Here is a 21472-nt window from a genome sequence, read left to right as displayed (position 1 = left end):
TATATATATATATATTTTTTTTTTTTTTTAAAGACATAACTCTTGTTCCAAAATGTGCAGGAGATCGCCAACACGAGGAAAATATAACAACCACAGTTGTAACCCGACGTTATAGAACAAAAAGGCTGTGGAGTGGGTTATCTTGACCGATTGTTTATTTCCCTTCATTCAAAAGAGAATTCATCGAGTGCCGTGTTGAGTGTTTCAGCACACGCACACGGTGGCCTTGCCGTGCTGCTGAAGCAACAAGGGCACATTGGATGACTCCTGGCCTTTCTCCGCACCGCGTCCGACCACCGCCGCTTCTGCTTTCTTGTGCCGGGCCTTCTTGGCCAAGTGGGCTACCGGAAGGGAGGGGGAGGATGATGATGATGATGATGGTGGTGGTGGTGATGATTGCAACGGTGGTGAAGAATCAACGGTCCTTTTGCTGCTCATTGCCCTGGTGACACCCTTGCTCTGTCCAACCCTTGTAGTGGAGGCGTTGGCCGAGGGTGAGCAGGACCCGGACGTGGGCGGCTCCCCCACCATGTCGGTGAAGGCGAAGGAATCGAGCGGCGAGACGTCGCACAGGCGGCTGCCTCCTGCGAGGCTGTACCTCCGTTCCAGGGTGGGCACAAGCTCGCACACGTCGGAGGGCAGCTCCACCTCTGGCACCTTCTGTCAGGGGGGAGAGAAGTGACGGGAAGCTTAAAAAGAAGGTGGCATATTTCAAAAGATGTAAGAACCACCAGAGAACATATCCCAGAACACCATTGTCAGAATCCTCAATAAAAACTCAGTTTACTTCTTTATATGCAATTCTATGCCACTAGGGGGTGCAGAGTATTTCCGTGGCACCTTTTTCCAAAGCGAATTGCCAGAAACAATCATGGCGGCAGTGAAAGAAGCATGAATGCGACAGCGAGAGGAGTCGGAGGTGGCTTTGGTGTATTTAAAGATGAACAAAAGAAAAAAAACTAAAGGAGGTTGAAGTCTGTCCCCTGCCATGATGTGAGGGCATTTGGACGGATCGCCAACAAGGCCGAGCTCAGAGTGAGAAAAAGACAAGTCCACCTCGGGGGCTCGCACTGAAAGAACCAAAATAACAGCCTAATTTTGTTCTTCTCTTGTTGTGAACACATTTTTGGTCAAAAAAAGTTCTACTTCTTTTTATGTATGCTTCCACCGTCAGAGTTGTGAACTAGGCACCGTCCGGTACAAGTACTCGTTTCTTGGGTACTTGCCTATAACGAGAACTGTCATGAATTTTCGATATCTGATGTTGAATTCCAATTTATTCACAGCTTTGTTTCAGCAGAATGGGATATTATATGGAACTGTCATTCAGAAATTCAAACAGGAACACAATACTAAACAGGATTTAGGTATAATTTACCTAAATGTTAAGTCTTATTTCCATTATTCAATGTTTCTTTTCTACTCTCTCCCTTATCTGTGTGCGCTCACCTTGAGGATTAGGGTGTCGGAGCGTGAGATGGAAGTCGGGGGAGACTGGGACGCCCTCGCCAGGTCAAGCAGAACCTCTTCATGGTGCAGCGTATCCTGTGGGGAACCTGGCTCCTGCAGAGCGATGACGATGGCACTGGTGTTGTCTGCACGAAGCATGCGCTGGCGCCACCTAAGCAGGGCGTGGCTGACCAGCTGCCGGGCGCTCGACACTCCGCACGGCGCCTGCCGGGGATGGATTTGTGCGGTTAGAACTATCAGTCGGCGAATCATTTTGATGCCGTGTAAATGTAAATCGCAACATTGAGAAATATGTTACTATTGTTAAATAGCAAATTCAATGTATAAAAAAACGTTATTCACACTGAATCCGAAAAGTCAGATACCCCCTCGTGGCCACAGGATGACCTGTGCCAGGTTTCACATCAAGCTGGCTTTCCTGCCGGAACCACCACAGCACTAGATCAGCTTTTGTATTTCCTTTGCCATTTACATTGAGTGATGGGCCCTAAAACACATAATTTTCTAAGAGTGTTTTAAATATTGTTCAATGGCTGAAAAAGGTTTGAGAAATCTGAATGCATCCCGGAGCCTCGATCAGATACGGAAATCTCACACCGCAGCACATAGCTTTTTCGAGTGCAGAATCCGACTCCCTGTAGAAATTAACAGATTTCTGCTTTATTTTTGGCGTTTGTCGGATTGTGTAAATCAAGCTTTAGATGAGTCATCGGCAGAAAACCAAACACAGCGCAGGCATGGGTCTCTACCATAGATTCATCGTTGTCCTGGCACATTGAGATGGCGTCCTGGGGCGGCACCATGTTCCACAGGCCGTCGCTACCCAGGATGATATAGCGGTGCTTTTTAGGGTCCAGGGTCACCACGCAAGTGTCTGGCTCTGGGGACACCACAAACTCCCCGCTGTAGAAGTCGTAGCTCCACAGGTCACCTGTTGAGTAAGCAGAACCCAAAGTAAAATAGGCTGACTTGTGGCTGACTGCCGTCTCTCAATAAATGTGCTCATCCCCCCCCCCCAAATTCCATTTTACATCCGCTGTCAGCATGCTGGGCATACAACACAGAATATTTGTATACCATTGCATCCAGGACAGAGTTATAATGCAAGTGGAGTTCAACTTCTCAACATGCAATGCAACTCTTTATTCACTGTTTAATCATCAAGAATTGCTGCAATAACTCTGTCCTGAAGATGACCTGTCAGATGAAAAGAGCAGTTTTTTTGTTACACAGAACGACCACCACGACCTCTTTGGAGAACTATTTTACCATGTTTTTGTCTATAAACAACTAATCACCACTCCAAGATGGGGAGAGTCCCCACCGGTGAAACAAATAAACATAGAACCAAACAACATGTACAGGGAAAAACAAACAAACATCAGACAAGAACAGATGGAAAAAAAAAAAAGTTAAGTCCAGGAAAATAGGAACAGCAATTGGGCACATGGCTTCTTCCTGTCATAGTTATGACAGTAAATGAGGGAGAAAAGGAGAAGGATGAAACCAGGAGGGGGTGGGGGTTGGGGGTGTGTTTGTGTGTGTGTGTGCATCCACCGGTGAGTGTACGGGACTTGTCCCAATGGTTCTGGTGTATAAGGTCAGTATTATATCATAGCGCCTCCAAGCAGCGGCAAAAGGCCCCGAAGCCAGCCCTGAGGCTCGCAGCCGTACAGACACCCCACGGCCGCAGGAAAGCCCAAAGCACCCTGCCCTGCAGCCACAGAAGACACCCTAGCCCCAAGAGAAGCCGGAACCCCCCAGAGCAACACCCACGCCAGACCCTGAGGGGCATAATCCAGTCCCGGAGTGTGTGAGGAGACCCTGCACTCCTGAGGCACACACATTCAACCCATCCCCATGTGCAGGCAGAAGACGCAGCTGCAGGCGCAGAACCCAGGACACAGACGCCAGGCACGGTCTGCAGGCCCGGAGCCAGGTCCTGCACCGACAGACCGACACCCTGCCCAGACAGCTTGCCCTGCCCCCACGCCCCGCCCCACCGCACCAGACGCCCTTTCCAGCCACAAGCCCCAAGCACCCATCCACATAGCCGAGTGTGCTCAGCATAGGACACCTGGATGTGCCCCAACACGCCCACCCTCCGTACCCGCAGGCACCCAACCCACAGCGACCAGCCACGGGCGCAGTGCGGCCCGCCATGCCAGACAGCTCTGCGCCCCCTTCAGGCCCATGACCAGCCTCGGGAACAGAGGGCCCCCCCCCACACACAGCCTGGCCCCCCAGTGATGAGTGCCCCGCACAAAAAGCACCAGAGAACAGGTACCCAGGCAGCCCGGTGCGACGACAGGAATCTGGCCAGGCTCAGGTCCCCGCCTGGATCACAGGACCAGACGGAACGTCTAACCGGCCCCGGCACGACGCGCCTGCCCCACCGGGAGCAGAAGGACACGCAAACCCCGCCCACGGGGCGGCTGACGACATCGGTGCACCAACCACGGGGCCAAGACCCAACCCGCAACCGGCACCACCATTTTCTATGACAATTTTTAAGGTGATCACAATGTGTTGGCAGTGTTTGAGTGGTGGGTCAACTGAGGAGAGGTCACCGAGGAGACATACAGATGGGGAGACTGGAATGCTGTGACCCAGAAGGGTTTATGGCTTCTTGATGATGTTGGTCCAGAATGTTTGGATAGGTGGCAGATCAGAGCCAGATGGCATGAAAGTAGTCATCTCTGGTATTAAGGGAACAGTGAGAACAAACGCCTTTTCCACAAAACCCATTTTGAACATTTTGTGTTCTGTGATTTGAGATCTGTGCAAAATCGGATCAAAACATTTGGATAAGTTGCATTTTGGAATTGTCATAGAAAAGGTGTAATATCAACCTCAACCTATCAAGCAAATAAGCTTCCCCAGGTTGATATCGGTGGAAACAGCAATGTCTCTTTCCCATTCCATGGTAGGTAAAGATAAAAAGTGTCATCTGTTTTTAATAAAAGTTTGTATATTCTGGAAAAGGGAAAAAAAAAATTAAATTACCTATACGAGTAAGATGTTCAATCATCGGAGGTGGTTGTAGGATGTTGTTCACTAATTTGATTTTAACTTTTAAAGACTGCTGTAGTTGAAGGAATTGCAGGAAATTGTGACCACCAATATACCTTTGGGTTAAGGTTGGGAAGGATATAAGCAAATTGTTTTAAAAAGTGTTCCAGATGAGAAATTCCTTGTCTTTTCCAGGACCCGAAGATTAGATTCAAGATATTTATTTGTCACATACATATACTGTATGTAGTGAAATGACATCTCTCAGAGATTATTGGTCTGTTTTTAACCAGAAAATCCAGGTTGTGCCAGATTGGAGTGAATTTGTTTGGAGATAGTGTGACCACTGAGTTTGTTGACAGAGTTGTTGCGATTAATGGGTTTTTAAAGCAATTATGTTTCTTTATTGATTCAATAAGTAATGGAAGATCAGATATTGATAAATCCTGACATTCTGTTTGATCAATATCTCGCCATCCACGGCCCAATTGTTGCTCTGGTTGTAACTATTTAATTATAAATTGAAGATGGTTTGCTAAATAGCAATAACAGTATCTTAATGTGAAGTTTGAGGCTGCTAGGCCTCCAGTCTTTTCTGTAGTGTTGCTACCTAAATTCTTGGTTTCTTGTATTTCCAATAGAATTTATTGATTATTGCGTCAATAGTATTAAACCAATTTACTGTTGGTTGGACTGGGGTCATTGGAAATATATAGTTTATTTTTGGTAGTATATTAATTTTCATTGCTGCTATCTTACCAATTAGTGAGATGGGTAGGTTGTTCCGTCGAGTGAGGTCTTCTTAAATGGATTTGAGCAATGGAATAGAATTAAGGGTAAACAAAACTGACAGATTGGTGGAGATATCAATACCAAGGTATCTAATGTTGCCCATTGTGATGGTTAAGAAAGTTTCTGGGTTGCAGCATTCCAGTCTTCCCCACTGAGTAGTAAGACCATGGTAAAGTTTATTGAATAGTCTGAGATGGCTGAAAATTTAGATATAAGATTGAAAACCTCTGGTAGGGATGATATTGGGTTCCGTAATTATAACAAAATATCATCTGCATATAAACTGATTTTGTGAAAAGTTTCCTGTTTGTATGCCAATGATATTACTGTTTTGACGGATGGCTGTCGCGAGGGGTTCATAAAGATGGCGAATAGTAAAGGAGAGAGCAGACATCCTTGTCTTGTGCCACATTGTAGAGTGAAACGCTGTAAAATGTAACCATTGGTGACGACAGAAGCAGATTGTGAATTGTACAGAATTCTGATCCATTGATTGAGTGACTCTCCAAAGCCAAATTTGTTGAGGGTGGAAAATAGAGTCCCGTTAACTCTGTCAAATGCTTTTTCAGCATCTAAAGAAGCAATAACAGTATTTAAGTTGTTCCTTTGAAATATGCTGATAAGACTGAATAAAGGGCAGATATTCCTGGATGAGTGTCTGCCTTTGACAAAGTTTCTTTGGTCTGGGTGAATTATAAATTCACTTACTTAACTTACTTAAATTACTTTTTCAATTCTGTTGGTTACTGTTTTACTAATCTTTAAATCGCAATTAACTAGGCTTATGGGTCTATAACTGGAGGTGAGTGTTAGGTCCTTATTGGGCTTGAGCAAAGCCGAAATGGGAGCAGTATTCTTGTGCGAGTCATGGTGGAGGTTGACTAAATCTCTGTTAACATTCTGATGATAAATGGGCCAGAAGTGTTTATAGAATTCCACTGGTTAGCCATCTGATTCAGGCTATTTGTTGTTGGGCATAGAGACGAGAGCTTTCCTGAGTTTTTCCCAAGTTGTTAATCTAATGTGGTAGCCATTCTGTGGATAGCTTAGGGAGGTTGATCTCAATGAGGAATGAGGTAATGTTTGATATCTTTGCTTCATTATATGAGTGATATAGCTTATCATAAAAGGCTCTGAATATTTTATTGATTTCTTGCGGAGTGTCTGTTATCCTACCCTGTGGATCTTTTATGACTGTAATAAGTGTTTTCTCTATCATGTTTCAATCAATTGGCAAGAAATGTACCTTATTTGTCCTTTAATTCAAAATAATTCCCTCTTATTCATTGCATGAGGAATGTGTCTTTTGATGGATGATAATACGAAGTTGAGACGTAATTGTCCAGATCTCATTTCGGATTTTCTCAGTGGGTGAGTGGGCTTGTTCAGAGTGCAAGTCTTTCAATCGTTGTTCTAGTTTATTTTGGCATTCTTGTCCTTTCTTTTTCTTGTGAATGGAGAATGAAGAATACTACCTCTCAGAACTGCCTTTGACGTTTTCCACAGTAAGGATGGTGATATTTCTGGAGAGTCATTCAGTTCAATGAAGGAAGTCCATTCTCTGGAAAAGAAATGGTTAAATTTTTTATCTGTCAGAAGTGAGGTGTTAAACCGCCACCTGCCAGGAGGGTTTGGGTTGGTTTAATTAAAAAAGTTTAAACTAATTGGCCCGTGACCGAAGATTACAATAGGGTGGATTGTAGGATTAGTTATTTTGGACATTAGAGTTAATTGTCAAAAAAAAGTCAATTCTAGAGAAGCTTTTGTGGGGTGGTGAATCATGTGCATTCTCGATTATTTGATCGCCAGGAGCAAGATCACTCATATATTGTTTTATAGTGCCAGATGAACGTTGCCAAGAGCAAGATCACTCATAAATTGTTTTATAGTGCCAGATGAAGGCCAGGGTTTGTGATTATCTCTGGTTTGTGAACGGTCTAAACTTGGATCAAGTACTGTGTTGAACTGCCCTCCCAGTATAATAATTGGGTCAGAGAATTCCAAGAGTTTTGTATTATTTTATTATATTGTGAAAGAAATTTGGTTCATCCTCATTGGGACCATAAATATTAGCTATGGTTAATTTGATGTTTCCTAAAATTCTGTGTCTGATATTTTGGTTTTATTCTGATATGAGATACTTTTATTGATCAATAGATAAACACCCCTTTTTGAGTTGTATGTTGCAGTAAACATCTGATTAACCCATTTAGCATTGAGTTTGAGTTGCCTGGATGCAGTGAGGTGAGTTTCTTGCAGGAGAGAAGCTGTGGTTCATCCGGGTGAGGTGACTTAGGATTGTGCTACGTTTAGCTGGTGTGCCCAAACCTCTCACATTCCAGATTTGTAGTTTTCTCATGTAGCAGCACAGCACATCCAAGGCAATAGCTATACTACCATGCCCATGTTTTCCCATAGATAAGTCAATCGTTTTTCCTTTACATTCCTTTTTACTGTCTTAGTATTGCAGGAAGTTTGTAGGGATACATATCTACACAAACAAATGACAAATAGACAAAAATAAACATAGAACATTGCAGAGTTAGACATACAAAAAGTGAGAGAGTGCATAGAGAGTGAGAGTGATGAGAGAAGTAGGGCAGTAGGGATTAGGAAGGTGAGATGATTTAAGTGAGCAATATTTACAATCTTGACATACATAGTGTGAATTTCTGCATCTCGCATATCAGAATTATTAGAATAACCAGGCCGTCGATAAATAGTTTATCAACAACCAACGATACCCGTTTACCCTTCTGACGGTTCTCCTTCAGTATGGGGTACAGCACCTTCCATCGTTCGTTGATCTCCCGAGAGAATTAATATCGTTGAATCGTTGATACCCAGCGTGGTTCCTTTCAGCTCCCGTCCTTAATTTTTAAGCAGCTCCTTGTCCTTGAAGTGTTCAAACTTAGCAATGATGGAGCGGGGACGCTTCCCCACGCTGCATCCCAGTTGGTGAACCTGGTGGAAGGTGATCTGCTTCACAATGTCCGTGGAAAGTTTCAGGGTGGTGTGGAAGAAAGTCTTTTACCATGTTTTCTGGGGTCTCAGAAAATATGAGGTTGTCCTGCATACTTCTTGATTGGATATCCAGAATAGTCTCTTCAGGATAGTCTATTTTCTTTCTTTACAACCTCCATCTCCGTTGTGAGACGCTTCAGAGGTTTTTAGATTCGCATTACCCTTTTGCGGTGCCGAAAATCAAGGCTTGCTTTAATCTCGGAAATGTCTCGGAGGAGCGGACCAAGCATGTCCAGCTTCTTGTTAATATCATCCAAGACACTAACCTCTACAGCACTGGGATTTAGATCAATTAGATCATCTGTATCCGTAGTGGAGTCTGCCTTCTTCCTTTTCGCCGGATTGTTATGGTCCTGGTCCTCTTCCATCACGTACTCGTTATAATAATCGATATTATCCTTGAGGTCCTCAACTTTAGATTTGCGTAGTGTGGTTTTTTAAAATATGTTTTTGCAATTTGCTTTGGTATTTGTCTGAGTTGGAGCAGATTGTCGGTGTTTAAGTTTGTGCAGCCGGGCACCGCCATGTTGGATCTGTACTCACTTCCGTCTTCTCGCAAAATCACAGCATGCTCCGCGTCTCTTTTTTATAATTTAACCAACATGTTTTTTTTCTAGCACTGGATAACTTTCATTGTCAAAACATTCTTTGGAATGAACAACACCACCGAAATGATCTGTTAAACAATACGACCTGGTCTTGATTATGAAGGACTACTTGTAAACAACTATAGTGTGGCGTATAATTAAAAAAAAAATTAAAAGAATTTTAAACTGCAGTTTTGGGAGATGGGTAGGATTTATTGTTTGTGATTATTGTGATATTGTTTGTTGTAAGGTTTTCAAAACATCATTATCCATTCTAGAATAGACCTAGTGCAAATTACAGCCTGGACACTTGGGACACCTCTGAATTGATAACATAAATACATACTGTAGCTTTGCATGGTGTGGATGTTCATCAATCACCAATTCTTACTTCCCGTGAAACTGCAAACATGATTCTAAGCAAATATTTGTATGGTGTGATTACAGGAAAGGTTCACTGCCCCTCAAGTGTTTTCTTAACAGGGCGGTCACTGTGTGAACCTCATTCTTATAGACTATAACTAATTCTGAACCATTAATTGATTTTCTCAGTTATATATTTTTCAGAATGCAGTGCGTGTAGTCCGTGTGTATCAGATTTTCGTACTTATTTTTCTAAACAGAAAACTTATTTGACTTCTTCCAGTTTTGAGACCATACTGACAGAATTGAGAGCACTCCACAGCATCTTATTTTGCATGAAAACATTATGTAATAAAAAATAAAGAGAATACAGGACATATTTTCTGGAAATCAGGGACTTATTATTTTGCCCCATTGTTTGTCATGAGGATTGAGAGCACACTTGCGCTTTGGGATTGGTTAAGGTTTTGCAAAGCCAAAGGAACGCAGCTAAAAGAAGTACGGTCACAGATATTGCACAAGTGCTTCATTTGTAAATCAGGAGGTTCCGGGGGAAGAAAAAAGTCACGGAACACATGAAAGGGGGCGGGTGGCTTTAGCTGCCGCACAGATGGCATGAGGTGTTTTGTTTCATTCAATTAGGAAACGTAAATAAAAAATAATAGGGCTGCCCCCTGAAAGTCGACGAGTCGAATCATCAGTCGGAAACCAGTCAGTCCACTGAGATTCTTAAAAAAAGATCATTTTTGGGGGTTTTTGTCAGTCAGTGTGCATATCATAACAGGATGAAACAGATAGAAGCATACAAAATGCACAGGGAAAACATTTCAATGGGGAATTATAAATGAGGGGAATCACAAATATATTTTTATGACTGAATCGAACACGGCTCTCGGTGCGCCCCGATCGCCGTGCCCCGTTTCTGTGGGGACGGTGCATGGAGGAACGAGGCACCATTCGTAGACTCGTTAAGATTATTTTTTGCACATAACGCATTGAGAGGGGGCGATAGGGGACAAAGTCGGGTAGAAAGTGTCCCCATTACGCATGGTTTCGTTCCATATCCACATATTTCGTTCCGTAAGGAGACATAAAATAAAAACACTGTTTTGAAGCGCCATCACTGGCACGCACATTGTCTGTACCGTCGGAGAGGGAAAGCGGTGCAAATCCGATTCCACTGACAAAATTCAGACTCGGGCACAGCCGTTAATAAGAACAATCTAAAAACATAATATTTCTATTTGTTTTGTTTCGAGAAATGGGAAACACCGAGCTCATAGCTCCGCAGCTTGTGTGGAGGTGCCGGATCCAATCAAATAGGTGCCCGTCCCAATCTGGGAGGTCCTGGAACATGTTCTGGCAGAAATTAAGCCCTGCATTGCACCAATAAAATATTGAACAATCATAGTGTTGATCAGATGGGTCCCGAATTAGATATTTTCCTCAAATCAATCAAGTTATTCATTTTCTTACCAAGAGCCCTCGCCACTGCCAAGAATGGAATCTGGTCAATGATCGTACTTCTGCGGACTGGGCCGTTGTGGCTCAGCCTGGGTCTCTTCCACACCACCCGATTCACCCCGGACTTCTTGATCACACTGGGAAGAGAACGGAAGATAGAGATTAAACACTGCAAATGGGGGGGCCCCCGCAATGTGCTTTTCATTAAATCATACACGGTAAAAAGGCAAAAACACAAAGTAACAGTGAATGACGTAGAAACAACAATTCACAAAGAAGTCTATTTAAATGAATGGAAGTGCAGATTAGACAGATTGGACAGATAAACTCCGTAGTAAGGATGTTAACAATTAATCGCCTATTGATTAATTGCTAATAAGAATTTAATCGATTTAGCATTTGTCTTATCGATAAGACCTGAACAATCTGCGGTCTTGTTGTAATTGTATCAACGTGAGTCTTTGCGGTGCAGGGTTTTTCGAGAAAATAAAAAACCCAACCAGGAAGTAGTAATACTCACTGGAACGAAAGGGGGCAGTGGAGAAAATAATGCCCAGTGGAGTTGGAAGTTCAAATTCAAGAGATTATTTAAGTAGTAGAAGTAGACGGATGCTTCTGGAAGAATGACGAACAATGAACATGGCTACGCATAGAAACTGGGAGAAACACGCCTCGCACCATGTCACATTTTATCAATCAATTTTATCAATGAATTGACGATTGTTTGTTGTTGTTGTTTGTTAAGATAAACGACTATCGATTAAAGAAATTCCTTTAAATTTGCATACCTACTCTGTAGCCTTATGGAAGGGCTGGACTCAACAAGCAAGAACAAAAGATGTTATAACCACCAGAGAACTTGTCCCAGAACACCGTCAGCAAAATACTCAAGAACTCTGCAGTGAAAGAAACACAAACTCAACAGCAAGATGAGGTGGGAGCGGCCTTGCTTTACAAGTTTAAAAAGGAAAAAGAAAAAAAGAGTGAAGGCAAACTCAATGTCATTATTGACAGAACCCATATTTCCTCAAATGGTGACCGGGACTTTTATTTACTTCAACTCCCATCTGGGTGCTGTGCTCCTCAAAATAAATACATATAAAATAAACTTGCATTTTTTTTTTGTTCAGAGACACAGGAACAGCAGGGATGCACAGTGGACTAGAGATCACTCTCTCTCCATTAAGCAATCGACTGTCTGTATCCAAGGCAAAATGTCCCTTGGTTTAAAATGTTCGTATCATACAAGTATGTGCTGACAAACAATGGATCTAAAATAAAGACACAATAAATCCAGTACAGGGGAGCGTGGCGCAGCGCTGGAGGAGAAAAACACACACACACTGACTCAGATTCAGCCTTGTTTACCGGTTTGTATTTGAGGAGATACGTAATATATAAAACATGCCTTGAATGTTGTGGCCCTGAAAAAACCCCAACAAAAAAAACACTTGTTGACCAAGGAAAAGGAGGAGGTTGAATGACCCGGAAAGGGAGGTTGAAGTCCATCTCCTGCCATGACGCAACGCCATTTGGACCAATCGCAAAAATGGGAGCTCTCAGAACGAGAGAAAGACGAAAGACAAAGTTCACCTCTGGCTTTGCCAGAGAACACAGCAAGAACCCAGAACACTGCGTAAATTTGTTCTTATCTTGTTCTAAAGATGTCTTTTTGGCCAAAAACTTCTACTACTTTTTAAGTGTACCTCCACCTTTAAATAGGAGGTGAGTCGCTATGCTGATCTCTTCCACGCCCCTCCATGCCTGGAAGCTAGCCCGGTCGAGTGCAGACCATAAGATGAAGCTAGCCAAATGAGCCTGTCTGTACAACAACATGACTTCATTGATTATTGGCTCAAAAAATAAGGGAGATATGGCTTGTAAAACCACTGGTTCAATGGTTAAGCTTGTTAAGAACAAACAAGGCTTTTATAATTTTTCTGTGTGAGTCGATATTCCGAATTAGCCATCCTTTCTTTGCACAAAAGTCAGCGATAACTTACAGTGGGGCAAAAAAGTATTTAGTCAGCCACCAATTGTGCAAGTTCTCCCACTTAAAAAGATGAGAGAGGCCTGTTATTTTCATCATAGGTATACTTTACAACTATGAGAGACAAAATGAGAAAAAAAAAATCCAGAAAAATCACATTGTCTTACTTTGTTATATACCCTTTGTTTGCAATGACAGAGGTCAAACGTTTTCTGTAAGTCTTCACAAGGTTTTCACACACTGTTGCTGGTATTTTGGCCCATTCCTCCATGCAGATCTCCTCTAGAGTGGTGCTGTTTTGGGGCTGTCGCTGGGCAACACGGACTTTCAACTCCCTCCAAAGATTTTCTATGGGGTTGAGATCTGGAGACTGGCTAGGCCACTCCAGGACTTTGAAATGCTTCTTACGAAGCCACTCCTTCGTTGCCCGGGCGGTGTGTTTGGGATCATGGTCATGCTGAAAGACCCAGCCACGTTTCATCTTCAATGCCCTTGCTGATGGAAGGAGGTTTTCACTCAAAATCTCACGATACATGGCCCCATTCATTCTTTCCTTTACACGGATCAGTCGTCCTGGTCCCTTTGCAGAAAAACAGCCCCAAAGCATGATGTTTCCACCCCCATGCTTCACAGTAGGTATGGTGTTCTTTGGATGCAACTCAGCTTTCTTTCTCCTCCAAACACGACAAGTTGAGTTTTTACCAAAAAGTTCTATTTTGGTTTCATCTGACCATATGACATTCTCCCAATCCTCTTCTGGATCATCCAAATGCTCTCTAGCAAACTTCATACGGGCCTGGACATGTCTGGCACTGCAGGATTTGAGTCCCTCGTGGCGTAGTGTGTTACTGATGGTAGCCTTTGTTACTTTGGTCCCAGCTCTCTGCAGGCCATTCACTAGGCCCCCCCGTGTGGTTCTGGGATGTTTGCTCACCGTTCTTGTGATCATTTTGACCCCATGGGGTGAGATCTTGTGTGGAGCCCCAGATCGAGGGAGATTATCAGTGGTCTTGTATGTCTTCCATTTTCTAATAATTGCTCCCACAGTTGATTTCTTCACAACAAGCTGCTTACCTATTGCAGATTCAGTCTTCCCAGCCTGGTGCAGGTCTACAATTTAGTTTCTGGTGTCCTTTGACAGCTCTTTGGTCTTGGCCATAGTGGAGTTTGGAGTGTGACTGTTTGAGGTTGTGGACAGGTGTCTTTTATACTGATAACGAGTTCAAACAGGTGCCATTAATACAGGTAACGAGTGGAGGACAGAGGGGCCTCTTAAAGAAAAAGTTACAGGTCTGTGAAATCTTGCTTGTTTGTCGGTGACCAAATACTTATTCTACTGAGGAATTTACCAATTAATTAATTAAAAATCCTACAATGTGATTTCCTGGATTTCTTTCCTGGATTCATTCTGTCTCTCATAGTCGAAGTGTACCTATGATGAAGATTACAGGCCTCTCTCATCTTTTTAAGTGGGAGAACTTGCACAATTGGTGGCTGACTAAATACTTTTTTTCCCCACTGTACATCAGCAAACGTTATCATGAAGTAAGTGCAGGTAGCAACATTTAGGCTTACACACAGCAGGGCCACGCAGCTCACTTTCAGCTTCACCACTTCACAAAATAATTATGAGGTTCTTAGATTGGTGAGAGGATTCTCAGAGCTATTGGCAATATTTAGCAATCCTTGAAAACACAGAGTCTTCCAATTCAGTTCTATTAGCAGAAATGTTTCTTCATTCAGCTTTCAGCAACATAATATTATGATAATCAAAATGCCATGTGATATCTACTCTCAAACAATAATATCTAGGTAACACCAAGCACCTACACCGCTCATCTTATTCCCTTGTATGCAGGCTGGCTAGGAAGGGTTATAGAGATCATGCACCAATGTCAGACCTTTGTGATGTTATTACAAGGTACAATGCCATCTTAGCAGACACGCAGTAGACAATGGATGCTATCTCTCAAACAAGATAGCAGTTTGAGCTTCTGTTATCCAAAGCATGCTTCCTGAGTGAACGACTCCTTTTTATTGTAGCCGTTGATGAAGCAAGTTTTTTTGCAATATCCTTACCCCGTTCGCAATAGTTCATTTCATTTGGCATGTTAGTATAGTAATACTACTATATATACTATAATACTACTATATAAGTTAGTGAATTTTCTGACTGAGAGAGGTTGTGATTGAAGTAATTCATGGTATACCGATGTGATAGTGCCGTAATGCCAAGATTTGAACTTCTTTCGTTAAAATTCCTTACTCCTGAAATCACACCAAAACAGTTCTATGCTTAAAGCTCCAACTTGTAGATCAAGGTGCTAATTAAGGTGTTAAAACAAAAAGCATTATGGGATTGGTACGACAAAGTCAACAATGTGCAGGCTTTTTCGTTCATAGAAACGTTTTGGCTGGCTACCAAAGCAGAAAATGGCTATAAAAAATGTACATGGTTAACAAAACGACAGTCTAGTCAGCTGCATTTAACATTGTGGTATGTGTCTATCAATCTAGCGACTGAGTTGAAGGTAGAGATCCAATTATGGTTCAGCATCATTTTCAGGGTTTTTCCAATCAAGTCACAATCAACATCGCAATGCAAAATACTGTCGGCATATTTTCCAACTACGAAGTAAGTAAATTCTTTCCACAATAGTCAGGTGCAAGTTTGTGTACCCTTTGTTTACTTGTGCATCAGCACAAGCCAATTGAAACATTTTTCATGAGGACTTTCTGGAAAAAAATAAAAATATTACCACCACCACTAACATCATAATATTACAGCAAGTAATATTTTCAATTCATACAATACACAGGACCTGATGTTAAATCCCTTATGCTGATAACTAGGAAGCTCCATGCAGAAGGCCAACAACTACAGGGATCCAGCACGAGTATTTCAGTGAGGTTATTGAAGTGGCCACTGTTTATACCTGATGTTTCTTTGAATTCAGTCCATAACACCTCCAGAAGGCTCAACAGTGGCTTTTGGCATTCCATTACCACCTCCATCCAGACTAGGAGGGCACAATATTGGGGAAAAAATTAAAAAAATCTGTGTATATTTTGCGATATGAAAAATTACAGGAATTTTCACCAGATGACTTGAATAGCTCTATTTGGAAAGAATTACTCATTCAATAATGATTGGGGTGATTGTGTAGGGGAATGAACCTGCATAGAAAATAAAAATAATATCTTTATTCTTGGCCCATTTAGGCTATAATCAGTAAACTGTCGACTGTGACAGTAAGGTTTATTTTTCCTTTAGTTTACAAAAACAAACATTACTCTTTCTTATAAGGAATGATCAACAAAAAACATTCCAAACCAAAACTATTTAAATAAATAATTGAAAAATTGGTAAATCATATATATTAAAATCTTGTGAATTCAAGTCAAACATTTTAGCATTTGCTGCGGTCAGCCATGGTATCGGATGTAAACAGAAGTGTGCGCGCACCCCGAAACCATTTCTATCGCTATGTCGCAAATCAGCCGCAGAAGCTTTACAGCAATATTTTACGGCACGGTGCTTTAAGTTACTGGCACGTGGGAGCGATGTAAACAACTTGAACAAACATCGGGGAACGTGGTGCTTCGGGACATGACTCATCAGATGGATTATTACAACATTTGTCCGTCTGATACCGCGCCACGACAATATAAGGTGAGCGAGTCGGGAGGACAACTGAAACATGCAAAAAGTTAGGAACCGATAAGCAGAATCCAAATGCATGTGTCTTATCCAATCCAGGGTTCTTGGAAATTTGGAAAAGAACCCTCCAAATCAGAGTAAATAATGTTATATCAGCAAAAAAGTTGTAGCATGACGTTTTTGAGTTAATTTTCCTTACTTTCTTCGCACATCCTACGATGTGACTATTGTGCATGCGCACATTGCGATGACGATGCTCAAACAATATATCGTGCAGCCCTAATCCATACCCATGCCCAGCACAGTCCGCCTAACTACCACCACTAGCACTGCACAGACTTGCCCAGTGGCTACCCCAAGTCCCTGATTACCACCTCAATACTGTACGGGCCTGTCCAGTAACTTCACACCACTCTCAACAGTAATGCATACTCAGTGGCACCATTTCTATATAGGCCTCCTCTGTGGCTACAATCCATTTCAACCTACCACCACCATATGGGTCAGCACAGTGAAACTGGTTCCATGATGGTGGCTACCATCCTCAGCTACTGCCCCTGGCACCACATGTGCCTTCCCAGGGACTGATCCTACTGGCACCGCTAATGCATGCTCAGTACAACTAGTTTGCTATGGGCCTCTTCTGTGGCTATGTTCATCCCAAACTACCACCCTCGGCCCCTGTTCATTCTATAAAAACTTTTATCCAGCCTATATTGGGAAATGTATTATTTAAATATTTCAAAGTTCAAAGTGTTTTATTTGTCATGTGTACAGTACAACACAAGAGCCGTTTCTCAATACCAATTACGCAAAGTCCGGACTTGCCGACTTGGTAGTTCAGACTTGAAGTTCGACTCAGGAGTACAGACTGCCGGGGACCATTACCATTACCACCGCTTGGTGCGAAATGCATTCTGGGATACTTGGCTATCCCAAGTCCACACCGATGCATCCTCGATAAAATGGGTGAAGCAAGTCCACGTCCGGGCATTTGGGCTAGACTTGGCTTGATGCGTACTTTGAATTGGAACAGTACTTGGGCTGCAACTGATGACGTTTCACAAGGCCAAAAGAACACAAGTACAGACAAGAACGCAGATTGAGAAAGGGCCAAGGTCATTCGGTACAATGAAATTCTTGGGGCATGACAGGCAACAACTGCGTAGTGGGCATAAAAAGATAAAATAACAAGGCAACTATAAGGAGGAAATCGATACATATTTTTAATAAAATAATAGTCAAATATTAAAAAATAAAAATTTTAAAAAGTAAGAGTCGATGTTACAAATACGGGCAAGAGGTCACAGTGTATGTACATAAAATGAAAATAATAAAAAATAATCCTCAGTCAGTCTATTGCACAAGATATGGATATACATATAAAGTGAAGGAGTGCCGCTGGATATGTACATGTAGTTGTGATGATGTACATTTAATTGACATAGGTGACTACAGATGTTGCAGGTTGAGAAGCCTGATGGCCTGAGGGTAAATGACTGTTTGTGAGTCTGGTAGTCCATGCCCGGATGCTCCGGTAACGTTTGCCAGACGGCAGCAGCGTGAACAGTCTGTAGCCTGGGTGGCTGTAGTCCTTTATGATTTTCCGTGCTTTCCTAAGGCATCGTGTGCGATAGAGGCCTATCACGGAGGGGAGGTGGCAACCAGTGATGCGCTCCGCTGTCTTCCTGTAGTCCACGATCATCTCTTTAGTCTTGCAGACGTTGAGAGAGAGGTTGTTATCCTGGCACCATTTTGCCAAGACACTGACCTCCTCTCTGTAGGAGGACTCATCGTTGTTGGAGATGAGACCTAGGATGGTGGTGTCGTCTGCAAACTTCAGGACAGTGTTGGTGCTGCGCGTGGCCACACAGTCATGTGTGAACAGGGCTTACAGGAGGGATGAGTACGTAGCCCTGCGGGGCTCCGGTGTTCATGGTCAGTGCAGAGGAGGAGAGATTTCCCATTCTCACCACATGGGGTCTGCCCGTCAGGATGTCCAGATCCAGTTACAGAGGGAAGTGTTAAGACCCAGGATCCTGAGCTTGGGAACAATCTTAGCGGGCACAATTGTGTTATATGCTGAGCTGTAATCTACAAACAGCATCCTCACGTATGTGTTGCTCTTGTCCAATTGGGAGAGGGTGGTGTGCACTGCCAGGGCGATGGCGTTGTCCGTAGATCTTTTCGGCCGATATGCAAATTGAAGGGGGTCCAGGGTGTCAGGAAGGGAGGAGCAGAAATGGGTTCTGACTAGCCTCTCGAAACACTTCATGATGGTAGAGGTCAGTGCTACGGGGCGATAGTCATTCAGGCAGGTGATGGGCTGTCTATTTTCCTCAATTGTTGTGAAGTCTGTTTCCTTCAACACTCACATAAAAAGCCCTTACGATCCAGGAACGACAGCACCAAGCCAAGTCAAGACGAGTTTATTTATATAGCCCTTAATCACAGTACGGTCTCAAAGGGCTTCACAGACCCACATTTCACAGAGAAACCAACGGCCAAGTCAAGATCATTATTATTATAGGTTTATTCTATGTATAAAAATATTATCTGCTGCTTCGTAAAATTACCAAAAATGTAATACTCAACTGATCAACTGACGTTGATCGATACAGATTGATCGATATTATCGACCTGTTTTTGACTTTTTTTTTTTTAAGTAGGCCCTCAATTGAATGTTATATTAGCCTAGAGATCAAGATTGTACTGGACTAGCCCGATGGGATGTTTGTGGTCCACCAACAAAGCCCTGCCCTGAGCCGGGAATGATACTGAATGAAGTTACGCAAAATGTATTGCCAAGGTGTAGACTTGGGTTAAGACTCACCTCCCACCAAGGCCTTCGATGCGCTCTCTCTCCCGCGGCAGCTCGGGCTTGTGATCTTGCGTGACTTCCACGGCTTTGATGAACTGATCAGTGGGGTCATCCTGGACCCCCAAGACCACAGCCGAATCGCCTACATGAGCCACATACATGCGGTTGCCCCGGATTACAACAACACTGGCTGTGGTGCCCGATGTACTGGGTAGCCCCGTGAGTGTTTTTGGCCATTCCGCTAGAAAGGAGAGAGAGAGGTCAATCAGGGAAATGTGTGAGCTTCCCCTTCTCTTATATTCAAATATACTGAATATTGAAGTTTTGAACTATAAACGTTCAAGCCACAGGGCTATAATAATAATAATAATAACAATAATACATTTTATTTGTGCTTTTCAGGGTACTCAAAGACACTTTATATGAAAAAACCCCCAAAATAAATTACATAGTAAAATACAACAATGCATAAAAACAAGATTACGGGACAAAGTGGCGGAAGAAAAACAAATATGAGTCAAAGGGAAAGACGGACAATTATCAATGTATGATACTTTAAGTGTTACTATATTTAGACCCATCCGGTATTATCAGTGCCAACACTATAGTATACATATTATCCTTCACGCACAGTAATATCCCGACCATTCTTATACAGAGTTAATAACAGCATCCTTACTGACACTTGTCAACGTCCTGTTTGTAATTGATCTGTATCTGATGCAAAAATCACATTTTGGTTATTCGGTATACATAGTATTTGTGTTGTTGCCATTGTGTCCGCACTACAATGCACCAACTATGACCTAACTATTACCTTGTAGATGTTGTATATGTAAATAGATTGATTCTTTCGTCACTACTGCTACGAGATACAATACTATACTATACTACACTACAATACTAACAGAATACTAAACTATACTCTTTAGAATATATGTGTAAACTGTGAAATATACTATATTCGGTTTAAGTTACTTAGTGTGAATCTGAGAAGCACTTCATTTGGATAAGGGTTTATGTATGTCTCTAGGTTTGTTTTGCCGTCAGCTGGTGTTTTTAACTCACGCAGCTTTTTCCACATCGCACGATGACAGGCGACGAATCCTTTCCGTATAGCCGAGCACACCTCCTCCTCGCACGTTGACCAGAACCCCCGCTGTTTCTTGATGAATTCCCACAAATAGTCCCGAGCGAACTGCGCCGCTTCTCGGCCGCCGTGGCCGTCGAAAACGGCGAAAAAAGCGACGGAGCGACGGGGTCGGCTTTCGGTCTCGGCGGGAAGCCGTGCCGGCGACTTGCCGCGGTCGGCCGGCTGGTCGCTTTCCACGACGAGTGTGGACGTGGCTTCGAGCAGCGGGTGTTGGTCCGTGTCCGGAGTCCGATCAGAACGTGCCCCGAGAGCAACAGAGCAGCCCGCTAAGCGGTCGTCTCGGTCGTCAGTTATCCCGATCTCGTCGTGTTCACCCGTCCGCGACGCATCCTCTCCCGCGGGCTCCACGACGACCTCGGTGACATCCTCCATGTATTTTCTGCCTCCTTGGTCGGTAAACACGCTGACTCGCATCAATAACGCCGTTTCCATGGTTAGAATTGTAGCCCGCGCTTCGTTTTTGGGGGCTTCCAAAAGCATGTATTGTCTTAAAACAAGCGCCTGATCTGAGTTTGCTGCAGCGCAACGTCTAGCCTTTGTTTATGTTCAAGCCACTAGGCATGCCCGAGTGCGGTGACGTCACGGGCGTTGTTTCTTCCTCGACGTAAGGAAAAATAACAAAAGAAGGACAGGGGTCGTGTTGCTGCCCCCCAATGGTGTTTGACTTCAATAAGTAAGAAAATATAGGGCTGGTAAAGATCACATTGCAACATAAAGTGTTAAAATTACATAAAATAAAAATGCAGGTGTCACCGCAGCAAAAGACAGTGCAAATTAAAAAAGGGACAAGATGATAAAAAATATATATATTTGTGAAATCAAATGTATAATGCCTGTTTATATGGTACTATAGTGTCCATGTACATAAGTCCAAATCAACAATCCAATGTGGTATTCTAAATTTCTGTGTGCAATGTATAATCCAGGTTTATCATCCAAAGTTTTGGTGCAATAGTCCAGATATTCTTGCACATAAATGAAGTGAAGATAGGAGTTCGACCAGTCCGTGCGGCATCAAGTTCAAGAGATTATTTGTCACATACATACGGTCATACATATCACTGACTAGTATAACATCTGCAGCAGCCTTTTGCACCTGTTGAAGGATGTTGAAGAACAGCCTGCTCACAGTGCA

The 21472-nt window shown here is 42.9% G+C and overlaps 1 protein-coding gene across 1 annotated transcript; it reads right to left on the bottom strand.

The window, feature by feature from the left end:
- Positions 1 to 142: 142 nt before the first annotated feature.
- On the bottom strand, positions 143 to 20769 carry LOC307235159 (protein phosphatase 1D-like; the record flags this gene model as incomplete). The annotated part of the gene is made up of 6 exons (XM_080007157.1): positions 143 to 660; positions 1450 to 1674; positions 2220 to 2401; positions 10725 to 10849; positions 19197 to 19425; positions 20253 to 20769. The coding sequence occupies 6 exons, from the start codon at positions 20767 to 20769 to the stop codon at positions 205 to 207; spliced, it is 1734 nt and encodes a 577-aa protein (XP_079863283.1). The 3' UTR covers positions 143 to 204.
- Positions 20770 to 21472: the final 703 nt, after the last annotated feature.

The sequence above is a fragment of the Zeus faber genome, assembly GCF_960531495.2.
Source record: "Zeus faber genome assembly, chromosome: 9".
NCBI classification, from domain to species: domain Eukaryota; kingdom Metazoa; phylum Chordata; class Actinopteri; order Zeiformes; family Zeidae; genus Zeus; species Zeus faber.
This window is presented reverse-complemented; position numbering and strand designations above follow the sequence as displayed.